This window comes from Pavona decussata, unplaced genomic scaffold (genome assembly GCF_977016875.1).
Source record: "Pavona decussata unplaced genomic scaffold, jaPavDecu1.1 SCAFFOLD_143, whole genome shotgun sequence".
Taxonomy (NCBI): domain Eukaryota; kingdom Metazoa; phylum Cnidaria; class Anthozoa; order Scleractinia; family Agariciidae; genus Pavona; species Pavona decussata.
In genome coordinates, this window is record NW_028145556.1 from 1,372,233 (window position 1) to 1,390,234 (window position 18,002).

At 37.8% G+C, this 18,002-nt stretch overlaps 1 protein-coding gene and 1 long non-coding RNA gene across 2 annotated transcripts in view; both read left to right on the forward strand.

Moving 5' to 3' along the window:
- The window catches only part of LOC146466516 (uncharacterized), a 28,048-nt gene continuing 10,046 nt past the window's right edge, over positions 1-18,002 (forward strand). The window contains exons 1-8 of the mRNA XM_085127091.1: positions 1-302; positions 1,343-1,433; positions 8,290-8,493; positions 12,603-12,694; positions 13,581-13,677; positions 14,294-14,434; positions 15,306-15,433; positions 17,242-17,388. Of these exons, the coding sequence (XP_084983217.1) occupies positions 147-302; positions 1,343-1,433; positions 8,290-8,493; positions 12,603-12,694; positions 13,581-13,677; positions 14,294-14,434; positions 15,306-15,433; positions 17,242-17,388 (1,056 nt within the window). The 5' untranslated portion in view covers positions 1-146. The remainder of the gene's footprint in view (positions 303-1,342; positions 1,434-8,289; positions 8,494-12,602; positions 12,695-13,580; positions 13,678-14,293; positions 14,435-15,305; positions 15,434-17,241; positions 17,389-18,002) is intronic.
- Positions 4,002-6,533, forward strand: LOC146466517 (uncharacterized). Its single transcript, XR_014867965.1, has 3 exons — positions 4,002-4,234; positions 5,618-5,687; positions 6,486-6,533. It is a non-coding gene; the product is annotated as an uncharacterized LOC146466517 (long non-coding RNA).

Genomic DNA, 18,002 nt, shown 5'->3' on the forward strand with positions numbered 1-18,002 from the left:
TTGAAACTGTTAAATATATAGCCATTGCTTGAAATATTTCCCTCAAAAACGTTTTCGGTAATCCTTTTTTTTTGTATTTTCAAAGTCAGATTACTGTAAGTTTTAGAACCCAGGGAGGAGAGCCCAAGGAAGACAGTATATCATGTATGAGGCACAATTTGCCCTGTCAATATCAAGATGGCGAGAGATTTCCACAGATAACCAAGGAAAGAAGGTACTTAAAGATGATCAAAGGAGTGCAAGCAGTGAAGGCAGAGCTGAGCGCACTAGACAAACAGTTATCAGATCCTTTTCTCCATGAGGTGAGCTTGATTCTCTGTTGATCAATGTCGCTTTTGATCTGAGTCAAATCTGGGGCCTGATGCAAGCGACCATCTTCTGCACCGCCTCTGCATGCATGCAACCCTCGCTATCTTTTATATAGTTAAGCTTAACAATTATCCTACGAAATCACGCGGAATATTGCCTAATACTAAGCTACGTAAATCAGGGGATATCCCGGAAGATTGAACAGGATAATTATTGTTTTATAATTCAACACACTGATACAAAGCAATGAAAGCATAGTTTTACTGCAGAAAAGCTGGAGACGATCTTTACTTTGCCATTTCTCTCCCCCACACACGAATTTCCGTATATCTGTTGACTACGGACGACCGAATATTCGGTGCACTATGAGCATATTAAATTATTTGGGTAGTGTTACAATATGTTGAATGATGTACATGCATTGGCAAACTAGCAATATTTTGTTGTAGGTGGGGGGGGGGGGGGAAGGGGAGGTTTAAAGAGACACAATCTGTGGAGAATTGGAAAAGAAAATCATAGTGTCAGAAAAGTAGGGGTCATCGACCATTTGAGAGAGTTAGCTGCAGTCAAAGTTAATTCAACGGCTATCAGCCCTATGTGTGGTTAGATTTTTAAGTATGTGCATGCTCCTGCACGGTGTAGCTAGCTTGACATTTTGACATAAATTATGTGCCTTATAATCATTTGGATTGTTCAAGACTGGATCAGTGATCCTTAAGGTTATTTTCCACTAAATGTTAGGTTGTTTTTCTTGTCAAGTGACAACAATTATAGCTAATTGTCTTGTGGAGTATTTGGTACCCGAGTACTTCACCAGTTCTGCTTCACCCTCCGCCCACCCCACCCCCCCCCCCCCCCGGCCCATAGGTTAATGGATAATATGTATCACCCCTGGACAGTTTGCAAACTAGGTTATCGTTGTCATGGTGGCCTGGTTCATGTTAGTTTGTTTTTTATCTTCTCCAGCTGTTTTTGCAATTTTCCAAATATGCATATGCATATTGATATCTTCAGTTGCTCTATTTCTGAAAAGTTGCAGTTTTCTAGACAATTAAGGAGCAAGTATGTTGAGATGAGAAAGTCAGCTAGTTGTCTGACTAAATGCTCCAAAAATTTGATGAAAGGTATTTAATTTTTATTTGCTTTGTTTCATTGATGAATTGTAATTGTGTGGCTGATAAACTAAGGCTTAAATTAATCAGTTTGTTTTAACTTGACTTGGTCTTGAACTTGACTCCCACTACAACTAAACTCCATATTATGACAGTCTTCTCACTGGGTAGAATCGGTTTATTTTGCATTTTTTTCTTTTGAAAGAGGTAAGGGCAGTATACAGCTTTAGAAAACAATAATTTTAAAGTTTTTTTAGCAATTGTATCTTAATCCACTGCATGCAACCATTTTGCATATTAAACACTAAATTGTCTATAAACCACAATCCACTACAGCATACATAATATTCAGGGACAAGAAAAGCAACTGAGCTAGTTCAAGGATTTAATGAATTCAATGCATTTTGTTTGACTAACATTTTTGTCCTGAAAAGAAGGTGCTTCTGTTCTTCAAACAAGCACAACATTATTAAGATTACAAAACATGTTTTATGGAAACTTCTGTCAATGTCAGTTACAGTACAATGACTATTACAATTGAGTCAAACAATATGTTTTACTGATGACAATTAATTAAATAAAGACATTTATTATTATTATTATTATTATTATTATTATTATTATCCGACGTTTCGGAGTGATCATGACTCCATTTTCAAGGGAACTATGTAACGGATCATACAGATCATGCAAATTACATCATTTAAAGCGATCTTCACGCAAGAATTAACATCAAAGGCTCCTGTGAGCCAACTCGTGAATGGAGATGACACATAGTAATTGAAATTTAGACGGCTACGGAAACTTCCTCGAAAGCTAAAAGAAATTATATCTTTGCCCGATTATGTAACGAAAAATGACCATTCTTGTACTATAAAAATGATTGTCAAATTATTCTGTACAGATTGAATAAGCCGATTATTCTGATGCGCCGATTAAAAAAAAACACGTGTTTTTTTATTCAAAGTTCATAGAAGCACGCCATGTGCAGCTACGTCATGCAAATTCGTGTCCCGATAGTCCGGGGCTACTGGATTTCGCGATTGGGCTAGTGGATTCTAACCATCACTTGCCCGATGGGCAAGTGAAGTTTTTTTGGGAATTAAAATTACAAAATTACTGTAGGGCAAGCCGATCTCACAAAGGGAAATTTGTTCAACAAAGTATCGCATTACATTTCATGCCCGACATAAATGCGTGATATTTTTCCTTTGGAGTTCAGTCCACGCAATCCTCAAGTAAAAATAATGAACTATGACAAGCTCTTCCTAAATAAGAATTATTTATCGACCTCGTCCTTTTGCTTTCCCATAAATTACCAGTTGTAAATTTCGAAAATAAAACATTTTTTCCCTTTGAAGCTGACAAGATCTTAAAGTGTTCATTTCACCAGAAATTTGCATAATTTTGTTTACGACATCAATGATGCGTGACATGGCACGAACCGCTTTCGCGTGAAAACTGACAAATTAAATTATTTTTAATTAAATTATTTCTAAATTAAATTATTTTTAATTCTTAAAAGAAACTGCACTTTGTAGAAAAAAACGAAAAAATCCTATAACTTTGCCCAGATTCAACGAAAAATCTCCATTCTTACACTAAAATGATTGTCAAATTATTCTCTACAGAATGAATGAGAGAATTCTGACGCGTCGTGAAAAAAATTTTCACATTTTTTTTTTTCACTAATTGAGTTTACAACCCCGGACTTTCTGAAAAACTGAAAAAACTTGTAACTTTGCTCAGATTGAACGTAAAATCTCCATTTTTTCACTAAATGATCGTCAAATTATTCTCTACATATTGAATAAGAATTTCCTGATGCGCCGTGAACAATAAATGTTCGCGTGTTTTTTCCACTAATCGAATTTAAAACTCATTCACTGCGCACGCCCAAAAGTTAACGACAAAACCGACCGACCAACCAACCAACCAACCAACCAACCAAGTCAACAGTGAGCTATCGCTATAACTCGTTCATTGCGCTACACGCATTCACGAGTTAATAACGGGGTGCAAAAATTACACAAATACTTTCGCACAAATAAAGTCTGATTGCATGATACAATTTTTGCTCTATAATTTCGTGCAAAAGTATTTGTGTAATTTTCGCACACCACGCTTCAAATGATGTAATTTGCATGATCTCTTACATAGTTCCCTTGAAAATGGAGTCATGATCACTGCCAAATGTCGGATATTTTTGTTCGTCTTTGCTGTTATATGCTTGAGCAAATCTCTTTGAAATAGTATTATTATTATTATTTTTATTATTATTATTATTCAATAAGAAAAAAGTAACAACAACTAGTGTGGTAAAAGCAAGTATCATACTTGTTTTTAAAGCAACAAATGTCGTACTATGACATTGGGTTTATTTTGTTCTACCAGCTGCAATATCATTGCTGCTTGAAATGATTTTTACCTTTAGTTCTTGACTAGCAAACTTGTTCACATTATCTATAAACTCAAGTTTGTTTACATTTCAGTTTCTTTTCTGAGCTTTGATGTCACGGAATGGATCACTGAAAATGATTTACTTGTGCATCGGTTAAAGGTGAGTAAAATAGTTGGCACAATAGTGGACTGTTAATTGAAGCAATCCTTTAATGTTGCAGTTCCTAAGATCATTAACTTAGCTAGAGATCTCAACAGACAAACAATGTCTGACATAAAGAGGAAACACCGTTACGTGATCGCAGCATGACAGATGACTCCCATATAGCGTGACCATAAAGCCTATAAACTTATCTCCCCAGCGTCATTAACTGTATTAAAGCCCAGCGCTGGATTGGACAAGTTGTGGGCAGGTCCAAAACTTAAACAATTAATCTACATGTAAAAGCTTAACTAATACAAAATTAGAGAAGCTAAAGGTAGATCTTACAGTAAGAAAATCTATACAGCAAGCGAGTGATATGCAGACTTTTACTAGACCTATTATAGTTAGACGCATGTCTTGTACTGAGCCAATTGAGAGTAAAGTACCATCGTACAAGAGATTCACATAGCACTTGATGAGACATAAATAGAGATATTTATTCCTTTTAGCCATAGAAAACAAAGGATATAAATGTAGCAGATGGTATTGCAACATGCTAAAAGAAAAGTTTTATGGAGAATGCATGTGAGCATGCAATGGTGAATTTCTCCATAATTTCTTGTTAACATGAACATTGTTCCAGTATTGCTTAATTAGATTTTACGGACAGATCAGTAAAATATTGTTAATGGAACGTGACTCGTGTGCGTCACTCTTTCTCAGTGAGCCATTCATGGCGGGTTGTTTTCAATGGAGCTACTGTGTAGTCATGCTTCCAAGGTCAGCAAAATCAATAGTTTCGTTGTAGCTTAGCTCACAACATTATGGCTTTGTTGTCCTTAGCTTATTGTAACATTTATTTGCATTGGCTGAAAGTATTAAGGCCTCATTCATAACTTGTTATTAATACACGTGTAAAGCCAAGCTGCTGTATAGTACAGCTTAAACTACTGGCTAAGTAAGCAGACACTGTCTAGCTATAAAAGCCGAAGCAAACTGTTCAAGGTTCAATTTGCAGTTCTGTTGTGCAGTGTACTCAGTATTTGCTGTCAATTTGTCAAACGTATTTTCCCTCCCACCCTCCCATTTGCGGATGGGTAGTTTGCGTTCCTTGCTTCAATAAACTAGGATCACTCCCGCGTGGTGCGGTTAAGTCTGCGCAACGACTTCCCCCAAGCTTGTTCGGGTCTTTGCTTTTGTTTATCGCTTGCTAACCAATACTCTTGTTTGATCCAGCACATGCTGTCTACCATTCAGCTCGTAGTGCTGGGGAGATAAGTGAGGTTGTTTTTGTCACGCAAACCGGAAGTCACATTGACCAACCTACCGCAAGGCAGTGTTCTCCTCAATAACGCCATCTTGAGTCGTTATCTTTGTTTGTTAAGTATTTCGCGCATACCTTTAGTGCATATCGCTGTTGCGCTACGTTCCTCGGGAACAGTGACATTAAGCTACATTTTACAAGGTTAACAAGATGAAATATTGATAAGTATTACTAACAGTATCAGCTCAATTTTTTTACTTTCCAAAAATCATGAATTTGTCAGTAGTACTAACAGTAGCTGACGTTTTCATTGATGTTGCTGTTTTAGACAGTTAGTTATAATTATTTACAACTGCGTCATTTCTTTTCGTTTTTTCCATAAAAAAGGAAGATGACAGTCAAAAAACAGTAAAGGAAGTTGTGGACAACTTTAAATCTCTGCTGGAAAGAGTCCAAGGTATTTGTTTTAATTATGAAAATCATAATAATTGTTTTTTTTTCAAAGCCACTTGTACATTTAACAAGCATGACCCATATATTAGTTTTAACATCTTGTCTGTTAACACCAGAAGTTATTTGTCTGACCATAGAGATGTATTATGCCAAAGGACTGCTTGTTAATCTTTAGTCTAAGATTTTCAATTACATGTAGTTCTTGCTCTCTTTGTAAATAGGGCAGGAATCTCTTTTCCAAGGTGATCTATAACTTGTATAATTTATTTTTATGAAAAACGATTTAGAGAAACATTTCAACAAGAAAATTAACGATAGTAAAACGGCATGACGTTTCGACGACTCCATATCGTCACTTTCAATACCTATAAATATGCCTTTCTGTTCCATTTTTACTCATTTGACAATGACGATATGAAGTCGTCGAAACGTGATGCTGTTTTACTATCGTTAATTTTCTTGTTGAAATTTATTGTTAACCAAGATAAACTTAAGTCTTGTTGCATTGAGTAGATTACAACTGTTTTTATTAATTTACTTTAATTGAATGCCTTCTTTCACATAAATTGTGACACGAAACTACATTAAATGTTGTTAAACCCAATGTTATTTTGATGTGTTTTTCCAGGTCTCCCACCAGAGTCTTCCTTTATATGTTATGAACTTGCCATTGTGTATAATTGAATCCACCTGCTGCTACGGGGACACACAAATCTACCGGTACCTGTCAGTGGGCATCACAAAAGTACTTTCATTCTTCACAAAAGCCTTTTAAGAGGTACTTTACACTCTTTCTTTCCAGAATTGCCAGAAAGCTTTAAAGATCAAGCAGCTTCACCCGCGGGAGAGGGAGGAGGGGGGAGGTACTTTCCTATACATGTATAAGCTATATAGGTATGTGCTGCCCCGAAGGGTATGGCTTTTGAGACATTTTGGTCTGAAAACAGATATAGATTTTGACCATTATGGTCTTAAATCGGGTGTGGTTTTCAAGGGAATCATGAGAGCGTCTTTAGAAACGTATTGGTCTTTGAAATTCCAAATGAATAGTATAGAAAGAGAAGCATCCAAAATATATCATTCGAGCTGAATTTTCAAGTGAAATTTACAAATTCTTGACTTCTGCGTTGATGCAAAGCTTAATTATGCCAGATTAGCCAGGTCTGAAAACTGGTATGGATTTTCGAGGCCTTACCTGAAAATGGGGTGTGGAAAATGGCGTGTTGGTCTGAAATAGGGTCAGGATTTGAAGAACCGGGTGGCACACCGCTATCAAGAATTCAGAGGTGTACTCGAGCCTCCCCGGGAGTTTTACGTAGTAACTATTGATGGATAAACATAACTAGCAACAAATAAATTCACTTAAGCTAGTATACAACTGGGATGATCAGGCTTTATACAGCCTTTACTCAACTTTGGTGAACCAATCCTGCTTTTGTTCCTTCACTATGACAATATTTTAGCTGAACTCGTACTGGTCGACAATGAAAACTAGCATTCTGATTGGTACCCTGAACTGTCCAACTTTTCAGTAGACCCTAAAAGCTGAAAAGAAGGAATGGCCGAAAATCGCCCCTTATCCTAAAAGACGGAACAGGTTACTGTTAGGGTTTATTTGGGGTGATTTTCCACTGTTCTGTGTTTTAGGATTTGGGGTGATTTTCCACTGTTCTGTGTTTTAGGATTTGGGGTGATTTTCCGCCATGCCATGCTTTAGGATTTGGGGTGAATGTCTACCATTCAGTCATTCCGTCGTTCCGGTTTTTAGGGTCACCACACTTTTCTATGCAGACAGCTTAGTTAGCCCAGTCACAAATTGATTTAAAACAAGTCTGTTGTAAGTTTAATGTCATGAAACATTTCCTGCATGTCTTGCCTAGGACAATAATAATTATTTTCAGTTGGCAAAATGTTTGTGGAAATGTCACAAGTATTTGTAGCACAGGCAACTTTTATCTTTGTAGCATTCATGCCTACCAGTACTGAGTAGCAGTAATAATCATGCTTTACTGTTGATAAATTTATGAGAAGATCAAGCCCCGATAATTAAATGTTAATAAACTACAATCTTGGACTAAACTAGTTGAGAAAAATTTTAAATTGTGCATATAGATTTCAATCTCCCTTAACAAAAACACAGTCTGGGAGTAAACCTTCAACACCCCTTCCCCTCAATCAATGTTGCTTTGTAAGTCAGACGATTAACAAGTGTTTTTCTCAGTGGCAGACCAACACTGACGGACGGGGTGGGTGGGGTGAGTTGTTAATGTGTCACTTTGTGGTGGAGTTTGTCGGTCAACAGAACGTTTCTCTACAGTTTTGACCAAGATTGGAGTTTGTTCAATATGCACTGAAACTTATTAATCTTGTTCATTTTTTCCCAAACTTGCAAAAGACAAACTCCAGTTAGCAGTATTTTCTCAATACCTTTATTTTTTTATTTATTTATTTATTTTTTTTTATTTAGAATTTTTCAATCCAGTTTAACTTATATTTTCCTAAGTTGTCCAGTATTCCTTACTATAATCTAAGATAAAGGGAAATAACCGAAAGTACTTTTGAACCACAACATGTCAACATGTATTTTCTTCACTTAATATTTGCAGCTTTTGAGGCCTTTGAAATTGGCAATTTGGATCAAGAAGCTTCAAGAGATGCAACAGATTTATTCAGTGTATCAAACATAGATCATACATTGAAGCAGCTGCTACGTTCATTGTTTAAAGCATTCTCTAACAACAACATTGGCTGTGCTCCCCTTGTATTGAGTTGCTGTCTTCTTGCATTTGTTTGGTTACTGGATGAACATGGTAAGTGATCTGCTCTCTGTCAGGTTTAAAAAGGAACAGGGCATTGTTAAAGGGGCGGTGTTACATAGTTTTAATGTCACTATGAACAGCCAAAAAATGTATTTGTTTCAATGGAATCATTAAAATAGTGGTTGAGTTTTGTTAACAACAAACCTACTAGAACACAGAAAATACTCTTAAGTATGTTTGGCTGTGGATGGCTAGGATTGAAGTGGATTGCAACTTGAAAAAAATTGGCCAATTTTTTTAAGTTTTGAAGAAGTAGCTAAAGATTGATTATAAATGGTTTGCTCTTCCTTGGAGAAAAACCTGAATATTTTTTTCCTCTTGTTGTAAGAGCAATTCCATGTTACAAAACAGGTTCTTTGTCAAATAGTTGAGCAGTTGTGACCAAAATGCAGCAAAATGGCCGCATGACAGTGCACCTTTATGTAATACTCAGTGGTAATACATTGTATTGTTATGTGGATGCCAATGCATTTAGCATGGCCGCAGTACTATTGGGAACACTATGTACCCTCCCCCACCACCTCCAACCCCACCCTGAAAGTAATACTCAGTGGTAATACATTGTATTGTTATGTGGGTGCCAATGCATTGAGCATGGCCGCAGTACTATTAAGAACACTGTGTACCCTCTCCCACCACCTCCAACCCAACCTGAAAGTAATACTCAGTGGTAATACATTGTATTGTTATGTGGGTGCCAATGCATTTAGCATGGCTGCAGTACTATTGGGAACACTATGTACCCTCCCCCACCACCTCCAACCTCACCCTGAAAGTAATACTCAGTGGTAATACATTGTATTGTTATGTGGGTGCCAATGCATTTAGCATGGCTGCAGTACTATTGGGAACACTATGTACCCTCCCCCACCACCTCCAACCCCACCCTGAAAGTAATACTCAGTGGTAATACATTGTATTGTTATGTGGATGTTGATGCATTTAGCATGGCTGCAGTACTATTGGGAACACTATGTACCCTCCCCCACCACCTCCAACCCCACCCTGAAAGTAATACTCAGTGGTAATACATTGTATTGTTATGTGGGTGCCAATGCATTTAGCATGGCTGCAGTACTATTGGGAACACTATATACCCTCCCCCACCACCTCCAACCCCACCCTGAAAGTAATACTCAGTGGTAATACATTGTATTGTTATGTGGATGTCGATGCATTTAGCATGGCTGCAGTACTATTGGGAACACTATGTACCCTCCCCCACCACCTCCAACCCCACCCTGAAAGTAATACTCAGTGGTAATACATTGTATTGTTATGTGGGTGCCAATGCATTTAGCATGGCTGCAGTACTATTGGGAACACTATGTACCCTCCCCCACCACCTCCAACCCCACCCTGAAAGTAATACTCAGTGGTAATACATTGTATTGTTATGTGGGTGCCAATGCATTTAGCATGGCTGCAGTACTATTGGGAACACTATGTACCCTCCCCCACCACCTCCAACCCCACCCTGAAAGTAATACTCAGTGGTAATACATTGTATTGTTATGTGGGTGCCAATGCATTTAGCATGGCTGCAGTACTATTGGGAACACTATATACCCTCCCCCACCACCTCCAACCCCACCCTGAAAGTAATACTCAGTGGTAATACATTGTATTGTTATGTGGATGTCGATGCATTTAGCATGGCTGCAGTACTATTGGGAACACTATGTACCCTCCCCCACCACCTCCAACCCCACCCTGAAAGTAATACTCAGTGGTAATACATTGTATTGTTATGTGAGTGCCAATGCATTGAGCATGGCTGCAGTACTATTGGGAACACTGTGTATCCTCCCCCACCACCTCCAACCCCACCCTGAAAGTAATACTCAGTGGTAATACATTTTATTATATGGCTGGCTCCGCGAGCGGGCAAGATGAGTCAAATCCTGCGCTGTGATTGGCTGCCCGAGCGGGCAAGATGGAGCTATCTTGCCCGCTCGGGATTACCCGTTGCCCGTCCGCTTGGCATCGAAAGTCTAATCCCAACAACAATGCGGGTTTTCTTCGATTTTCTCGTTGTTTTGGGGGAAAACGCTCACTAAAAAGTTCGGTAAACTCTCAACATTTACCTAAAGGAAAGGAAAGAGAATGGAATCGTCCTGGTGTAGTGAAAACTTTGTTTCAGCTACAATGAATGTGAGTTGAATCGGTGAGTTGTTCTGCGTGTAGTATTTTAGATAGAATTGATTTTGAAAAACTTATTTTGTCAAGTCGAGTGCCAAATTGATAAGTTCTTTAGGTTTGCAATGACTGTATTTAAATCATAGCGTAGTGGAAGTTGCGGTTAGTGTTTAGAGCAGTTCAGAAAAGTATTTTTTTTAAGTTCGCCGAAGAAGCTCACGTTTTTAATTTAGCGCCGCGTCTTGCTTGTTGTAAACAACAAAATCTTGTGAAAGTTTCGCCCAGTTTTCTGATTTACCTGCTCTTTTTTTCGGCTTATGTCTGCATATAATCTCAAAATCTATTCTTTCATTCAAGAATTAATGATTGGAAGCCGAAAACTGTGTAAAAATTTTTATTATTTACGCCACCGCGCGATCGGCTGAAAATGGCGAGTTTGCCGGATTCTATTTAAATCTTTCCGCTCTTGCGAAAATCTAAATTTTTCGTTCTCAATAATTGTATACTCCCTTTAAACCATTATAAAGTTAGAGCCCTAAGATAATTTAGGATTCCTTGTTTTCCACGATTACATGCTAATCCAAAAATGAACTGAAAATAAATCTTGCACCGGCCGGCTATGAAGAATTTCTTTCCGAGTAGAGCAGTTTCATGTCGTCTTTTGTTTTGTTGTTGTAGTTTTAACTTGATGGTAAAGCCATATAATAAATCCTTTATTGACCAAGCTTGTTCGGTCAAGATGGCTGGATATTGGCCTCGTTCTTTCTTTGCGTTTTTATGGACCTCGACTTCGTCTCGGTCCATAAAAACGCAGCTAAAAGAACTTGGCCAATATCCAGCCATCTTGACCTCACGCTTGGTCAATAACGCATATGTATTGTTATGTGGGTGCCAATGCATTGAGCATGGCCGCAGTACTATTGGGAAAACTATGTACCCTCCCCCACCACCTCCAACGCCACCCTGAAAGTAATACTCAGTGGTAATACATTGTATTGTTATGTGGGTGCCAATGCATTGAGCATGGCTGCAGTTCTATTGGGAACACTATGTACCCTCCCCCACCACCTCCAGCCCCACCCTGAAAGTAATACTCAGTGGTAATACATTGTATTGTTATGTGGGTGCCAATGCATTGAGCATGGCCGCAGTACTATTGGGAACACTATGTACCCTCCCCCACCACCTCCAACGCCACCCTGAAAGTAATACTCAGTGGTAATACATTGTATTGTTATGTGGGTGCCAATGCATTGAGCATGGCTGCAGTTCTATTGGGAACACTATGTGCCCTCCCCCACCACCTCCAACCCCACCCTGAAAGTAATACTCAGTGGTAATACATTGTATTGTTATGTGGGTGCCAATGCATTGAGCATGGCCGCAGTACTATTGGGAACACTATGTACCCTCCCCCACCACCTCCAACCCCACCCTGAAAGTAATACTCAGTGGTAATACATTGTATTGTTATGTGGGTGCCAATGCATTGAGCATGGCTGCAGTACTATTGGGAACACTATATACCCTCCCCCACCACCTCCAACCCCACCCTGAAAGTAATACTCAGTGGTAATACATTGTATTGTTATGTGGGTGCCAATGCATTTAGCATGGCTGCAGTACTATTGGGAACATTATGTATCCTCCCCCACCACCTCCAACCCCACCCTGAAAGTAATACTCAGTGGTAATACATTGTATTGTTATGTGGATGCCAATGCATTGAGCATGGCCACAGCTATTGGGAAACCTATGTACCCTCCCCCACCACCTCCAACCCCACCCTGAAAACAAGCCAATCTCTCAAAATAAGTCCCATGAAAGGTTTTTTAAATAGATGAGCCTAGGGCTTTTTACAAGACTGTATCTTACTTTTAAATCTAGTATATTGGTATAATCTTTAAGTTTTATTCAATTTATTCTTCTCCTTCTTTTTTGATTTACTTTCCATTTTATAGTGAACAGAGTAAAGGCTCTAAAACTTCTTACTTTGGTGCAAAGTCATTTAAAAAATTTGAAAGATGATGTGCAATGCAATGTCAAAGACGAGGTGAGAATCAAAGTTGAAGAAATGTTTGTTGATGTAATGACAAACAGTGAGCACAAAATTCCCAACCCTTCTAGTAACTGGACAGCAGTCCCTTTGTGGATAGTTGAGAAGAGGACTGAGCCTAAAGAGCGATGCGAGTGAGTAAAAAACTGAGAAAGACTGGAGAAGAGGCGGGAGAGTAAAGGATTGTGCTATGAAGTGTAATTGACAGGTCTGAATTTGCCTTCTATTTAACCCTCCAATGGGCTAACTACACTAAGGACTGGTTCACACTGATGAAGGAATCAGGTCGAGCAGAGTCTACAGAAGAGGAAGCGGTAGGAATCTTCTATTCCACTGTGAATCAAAAAGTGAAGACAGAATCGCAATATTGTAACGTCAAGGGAATCAGAATATTTCCTTTTTCTTCTGATTTGCTTCTGATTCTGTGGCTTGTGTGAACTGTTTTATTGGAATCGTAAGCGTAAGCTGAAGAATCAACCAATCACATAGCTTTTTCCTAATCTCTTTACCCGATTGATTTAGAACGGAAAACATGGTGACCTTCAGCCATTTTTCCATCATATCAGTTTGCACTAGGTCAAAAGATTCTTGTCATTCTGACTCCGATTCTGATTCTGCTTCTGTTGCTTCCATCGCTTAGATGAACCAGGCCTCAAAACAGCCATGTAGAGAGTTGATATTAACTAAAAGGAAATCTAGCCACTGTAACTTTAGAGATTTAAGTGCTGATGTTTCGAACATATTTAGCCCTTTGAAGCATCAGCACTTGAATCTCTTTACGGTGGCCAGCTTACGTTAAGTTATTAACTTTGTTGATAAACCAAACATTCATTACTTTAAATAGCGAAGTTTGTTTGTTTTCCTTTTGCTTTTGTGATCCAAGGTATCTTCTGATCATCGTCCTGTGCACCTGTTTAGTCTGGAGTACATTCCTTCAGTCACTAATTGCATTATAACCTCATCAGCAGGAGATTTAACAGGCAAGAGAATAAAATGTAGAACCTTGTTAACATAATTGAAATCAAACAAAGCTCAGTTTTATTGCAGGAAGCTGCCATTTTTCTTTCCAAAATGTGGATTATTTATCTTGCTGGATATCTATTGTGTAGTCAGATGATGCATGTTATATTTCAGTTTATTTTGGTTTTTTATGATAACAAAACTACAACCAAACTGGATTGAAAAAGAAAGTTGGTTTCATTTCTGAAGTGAACTGATGTAGGCCATATACCCAAACAGCCAACTAATTTTGACATTGTTAGGCCCTTTATGCACCAATCACTTCACTAAAGGCTGCATGTACATTGGGTGATCATGTCAAATTTGATTTTTGGTTTTAACAAAACAATGAACAAACTCTGAAAAAAAATGGGACTATGTTTCTGTGATGAACTGACATAGGACTTTATGAAGGTAAATATCTGGAGCACACTTGGAAAAAAGCTACAATGTAAAATTTGAAATAAAAATTATTTGAGGCATTTTACATGTAGCCTCTCAGGCTTTATCCTAGAAAGTGCTTGGTCACAAACATTGTACTTATGGAATGCTTAAAGTCTAATGATGTTTCTTAATATGATCATTTTGATTGATTAGATACACAGAACCTGTTAGCGCTGGTGACAAGTTTGTTGGCAATCTCGCACTATGCAAATGAAGACTATGATAAAGTACTGACAACACTTCAGGAAAGAGTTGAAGGTCAAGATGTTGGTTTTAATGACCTTTATCTCAAAGGTTAGAACTTCAATGCTTTGACTTGTCACTGACCTATAATAGCCTGTGAGCAAGCTTCCGTCTACGATATACTGTTGGAAACACACACACATGTGAAACTCCACCTTTCACAGTTAGTTCAGGCATTTAGATTAGAAATGGAATAAGCCACAGAAAGTAGCCGACAGTAAATGCCACAAAAGCTTTTAGAAAGTTGACACAAGTTCTCTTATAAAATTTTTAGAACATCATTGTCTAGTGGCAATATGGCTCATTATGCAGCTCTTTGATTGATTCAGCTTAATCAGGTCTTATTGATAGCGCCTCATTTTGTACTTTTAGGAAAAAATTATATTGTGTGGTTCTGAAAAAAAAAACATATCTCCCCCATGGAAGGTTTTCTGGTTTGAACACCTCAACCCTGCATGGAATTATCAGTCTAGCTTTATACTTTCCTCTTTTGAGATGCAGTACCCCCTTGAAATTTCCATTGACCTTCCTTGCAGCATGAGGAGGTATTAATAAGGCCAAGTAATACGGGCAATATTTTTTTTTTCAACTTGTCACGCAACAATGTTGCATTGCAAGTTGCAATTGTTTGTTGCCCGTTTTACCACCTCTGCGCGCAACAAATTTTTCTTTTGCAAAAAGTAGAAAGAGCATCTACTTTCTGCAAATATGAAAATTTTTGTCCGTGGAGGTGGTTATACGGGCAACAAACAATCGCAACTTGTAATGCAACATTATTGCACGACAAGTTGAAAGAAAATGTTGCCCGTACTACTTGGCCTTTATACAGAATATGAGCATTATATAGATCTTGTATGTATCTGAAAAGGTAGTATGAGTAAGAGGGTAAACTAAGTAATATTTTCCTTTTGGTTATATACAGGATATGTTTTCCATATACGAAATGAAGTGGACAAGGCATTGTCATTGTTCCAGCAGTGTGTTCACATCTCGCAGGGCCAAAACAAAGCTGCTGTTTTAAACATGTTAGGCTGTTGCTGTGCTGTTAAGGTATCAAATCAGTTTTATTTTAATACCAAACAAAATTACAAAATCATGTTATAAGTGGCAAGTGTAACACTGTACTTGAAAGGCCTGTGGGACCAAGCTGATAGTCAACTTTCAGTGACATGTTACAAATAATTAGGACAGTCTGAAGCAAGACAAACTCAGAAAGTGTGACAAGTTCTCTGGCTCAAGTGCTCCTTTCTTCTTTCCTTTTGGATGTGTTTCATCAACGACAGTCCCACATTCAAATCCTGGGCCATGTTTGTAAATAGCCAGCTGCATGGTTAAATATTATTAAAAAAAATGTTAATTTGTATAATGCATAATTCAACAACGAGATGATCAAATACATTTTACAATATGGAGACACTCTCCAAATTGTATTAGATGTTTTCTGAGGAGAGGTGAAAACTGGACTTCCCAGAGAAAAACCTCTCAGAAAATTGATAAGAACCAATAATAAACTCAACCCACATATGATGCCAAGTCCTGTTATTGAACCTGAGCCACATTAGTGGGAGGCAATCGATCTCAACACTGTGTTATCCATGCAGGGATGACATTATCACGTTGAAGTGTGAGCATAGCATGCATCTTTTGTTAACTTGTTGACAGTCTAAAGGTTCCTAATGATATGAAGATATGTTTCATGTTGTTTTGTTAGCTCTAGCCTGAGTATTTTGACAGTTTTTAAATATGAAAGAGCAAAAACTTCTTAATGACTGTTTTAGTTAATCCACTAGCTTTATCTTCTTTTATCATTGTCTTTTACTTAGTTATGTAATGTTAAATTGACTCTGAAAAGCCCCGTGGGGATGAGCCAATAAATTATGTATGTATGTAAGAAGGATCCTTTTGCTTGATTTAAATAAGGGACTGGGTTGATTTACAGCCAAGTGTAGCACTACTCTGCCTTGCCAAAACACAAATGCGGTGTTAATGCAAATTTAATTTTAGTTTCTGAACTTTAACCATCTGAACTTTAACCATCATATTAACAACGTGTGTAAAAAAGCAAGCCAAAGGATTGGGGTCCTTATGAGACTGAAAAACCTGATACCAACAGAAGCCAAGCTGCAGCTTTATAAAGCTGCTATCTTACCACACCTTACTTATTGCCACCTCACCTGGCACTTCTGCAAGGCAAGCGATAGGAGAAAGCTTGAACGCATACAAGAAAGAGGACTCAGGGCAGTTTTTAAGGACAAACATTCTAGCTACGAGAAACTACTAGCAAAAGCAGACATACCATCGTTATACAACAGACGATTTCAGGACATTGCCATCTTCATGTATAAGATTAAGCATGAATTACTGCCACAGAGACTTTGTAATCTTTTCCAATTAGACAGTGGTTCGTATTACTTAAGAAAGCGAGAATTTGTTCAACCTCGATTCTCTTCGGTGACATATGGAAAACACTCACTTCGTTACCTAGGGCCTAGACTGTGGAATGATCTCACTCCTAGAATAAGATATCAACCCTCTCTGAAGCAATTTAAAAGAGTCATACGTAATCAGGACCTTACTGCCCTAGCAGCAAATGTCAGTAACTGTCGAGGCTGCAACCTATGCCGAGAATGACTTGGGTTTACATGATTTTTTTTGCGATTGATGTATGAAATTATATTAATATGGTTTACGATGTAAATTTTAATTCATTTTTTATAATTTTTTAGAAATTTTAGAATTTAGTTAGGTGTCCACCATTAGTAGAGGGGACTTCTCCCCTCAGCTACATTTCTTGACACGTTAATAAAGTTATTATTATTATTATTATTTCCGGCTGAGAGAAAACTTTTTACTTTCAGGGAAAACACCACACAGCAGTATCCAAGTTCAAAGAAGCCATGCAAATTGATTTTGAACAACTGGAAGCTCTTTTTAACATCTGTCTTCAGTATCGAAAGCTGGGGAATTTTACGGCTGAAATACAATGTCTGAAGTTACTGAAACAGGTCAGGGACGCGAAAATGTAATCAGCCAAGTGACAGAACTTATCATAGAGAAATATGAAAAGACTTGAAGACCAACAAGTTTACTCCAAGCTTTAACTGCTAGTAGCCTGTGAGCTGGGAGGGGTAGTTTGCCATAGAAGTGTCATACATGTATTGTCAAATGTCTGCTATAACAACAACTAAAAGATAATCATTTATGTAATCAGTGCTTAACCCTAAATAGTATAGAAGTGTTTCCAAATTCCAATAATTTCAATCTCCAATTTGATTTGGAGAGTGTCCCCAATCAGTGCTCTGCACTAAATTCAGTGACAGTTAAATAAAGTGATTTATTTATTTTATTTAAAGCAGAGTTAGTTCTCTTTGTTAATCAATAATGACTTCAAATGATACAATGTATCAAGTGAGTATGAAGACAAAGGAATGTGTCCCTCATACATGTCCTATTCCATATTTTAAAAGTAAATATAATAAACCAGCTTTTAATAAGTTATTTTTGGATCAACCACAGAAATTGGCATTAATTATCTGGTCATATTAGCAGCAAATCGAACAAGATTCTCGCAATTATCTATGCAACCAGACTGTTGCCAAATAATAATAATAAAAAAAAA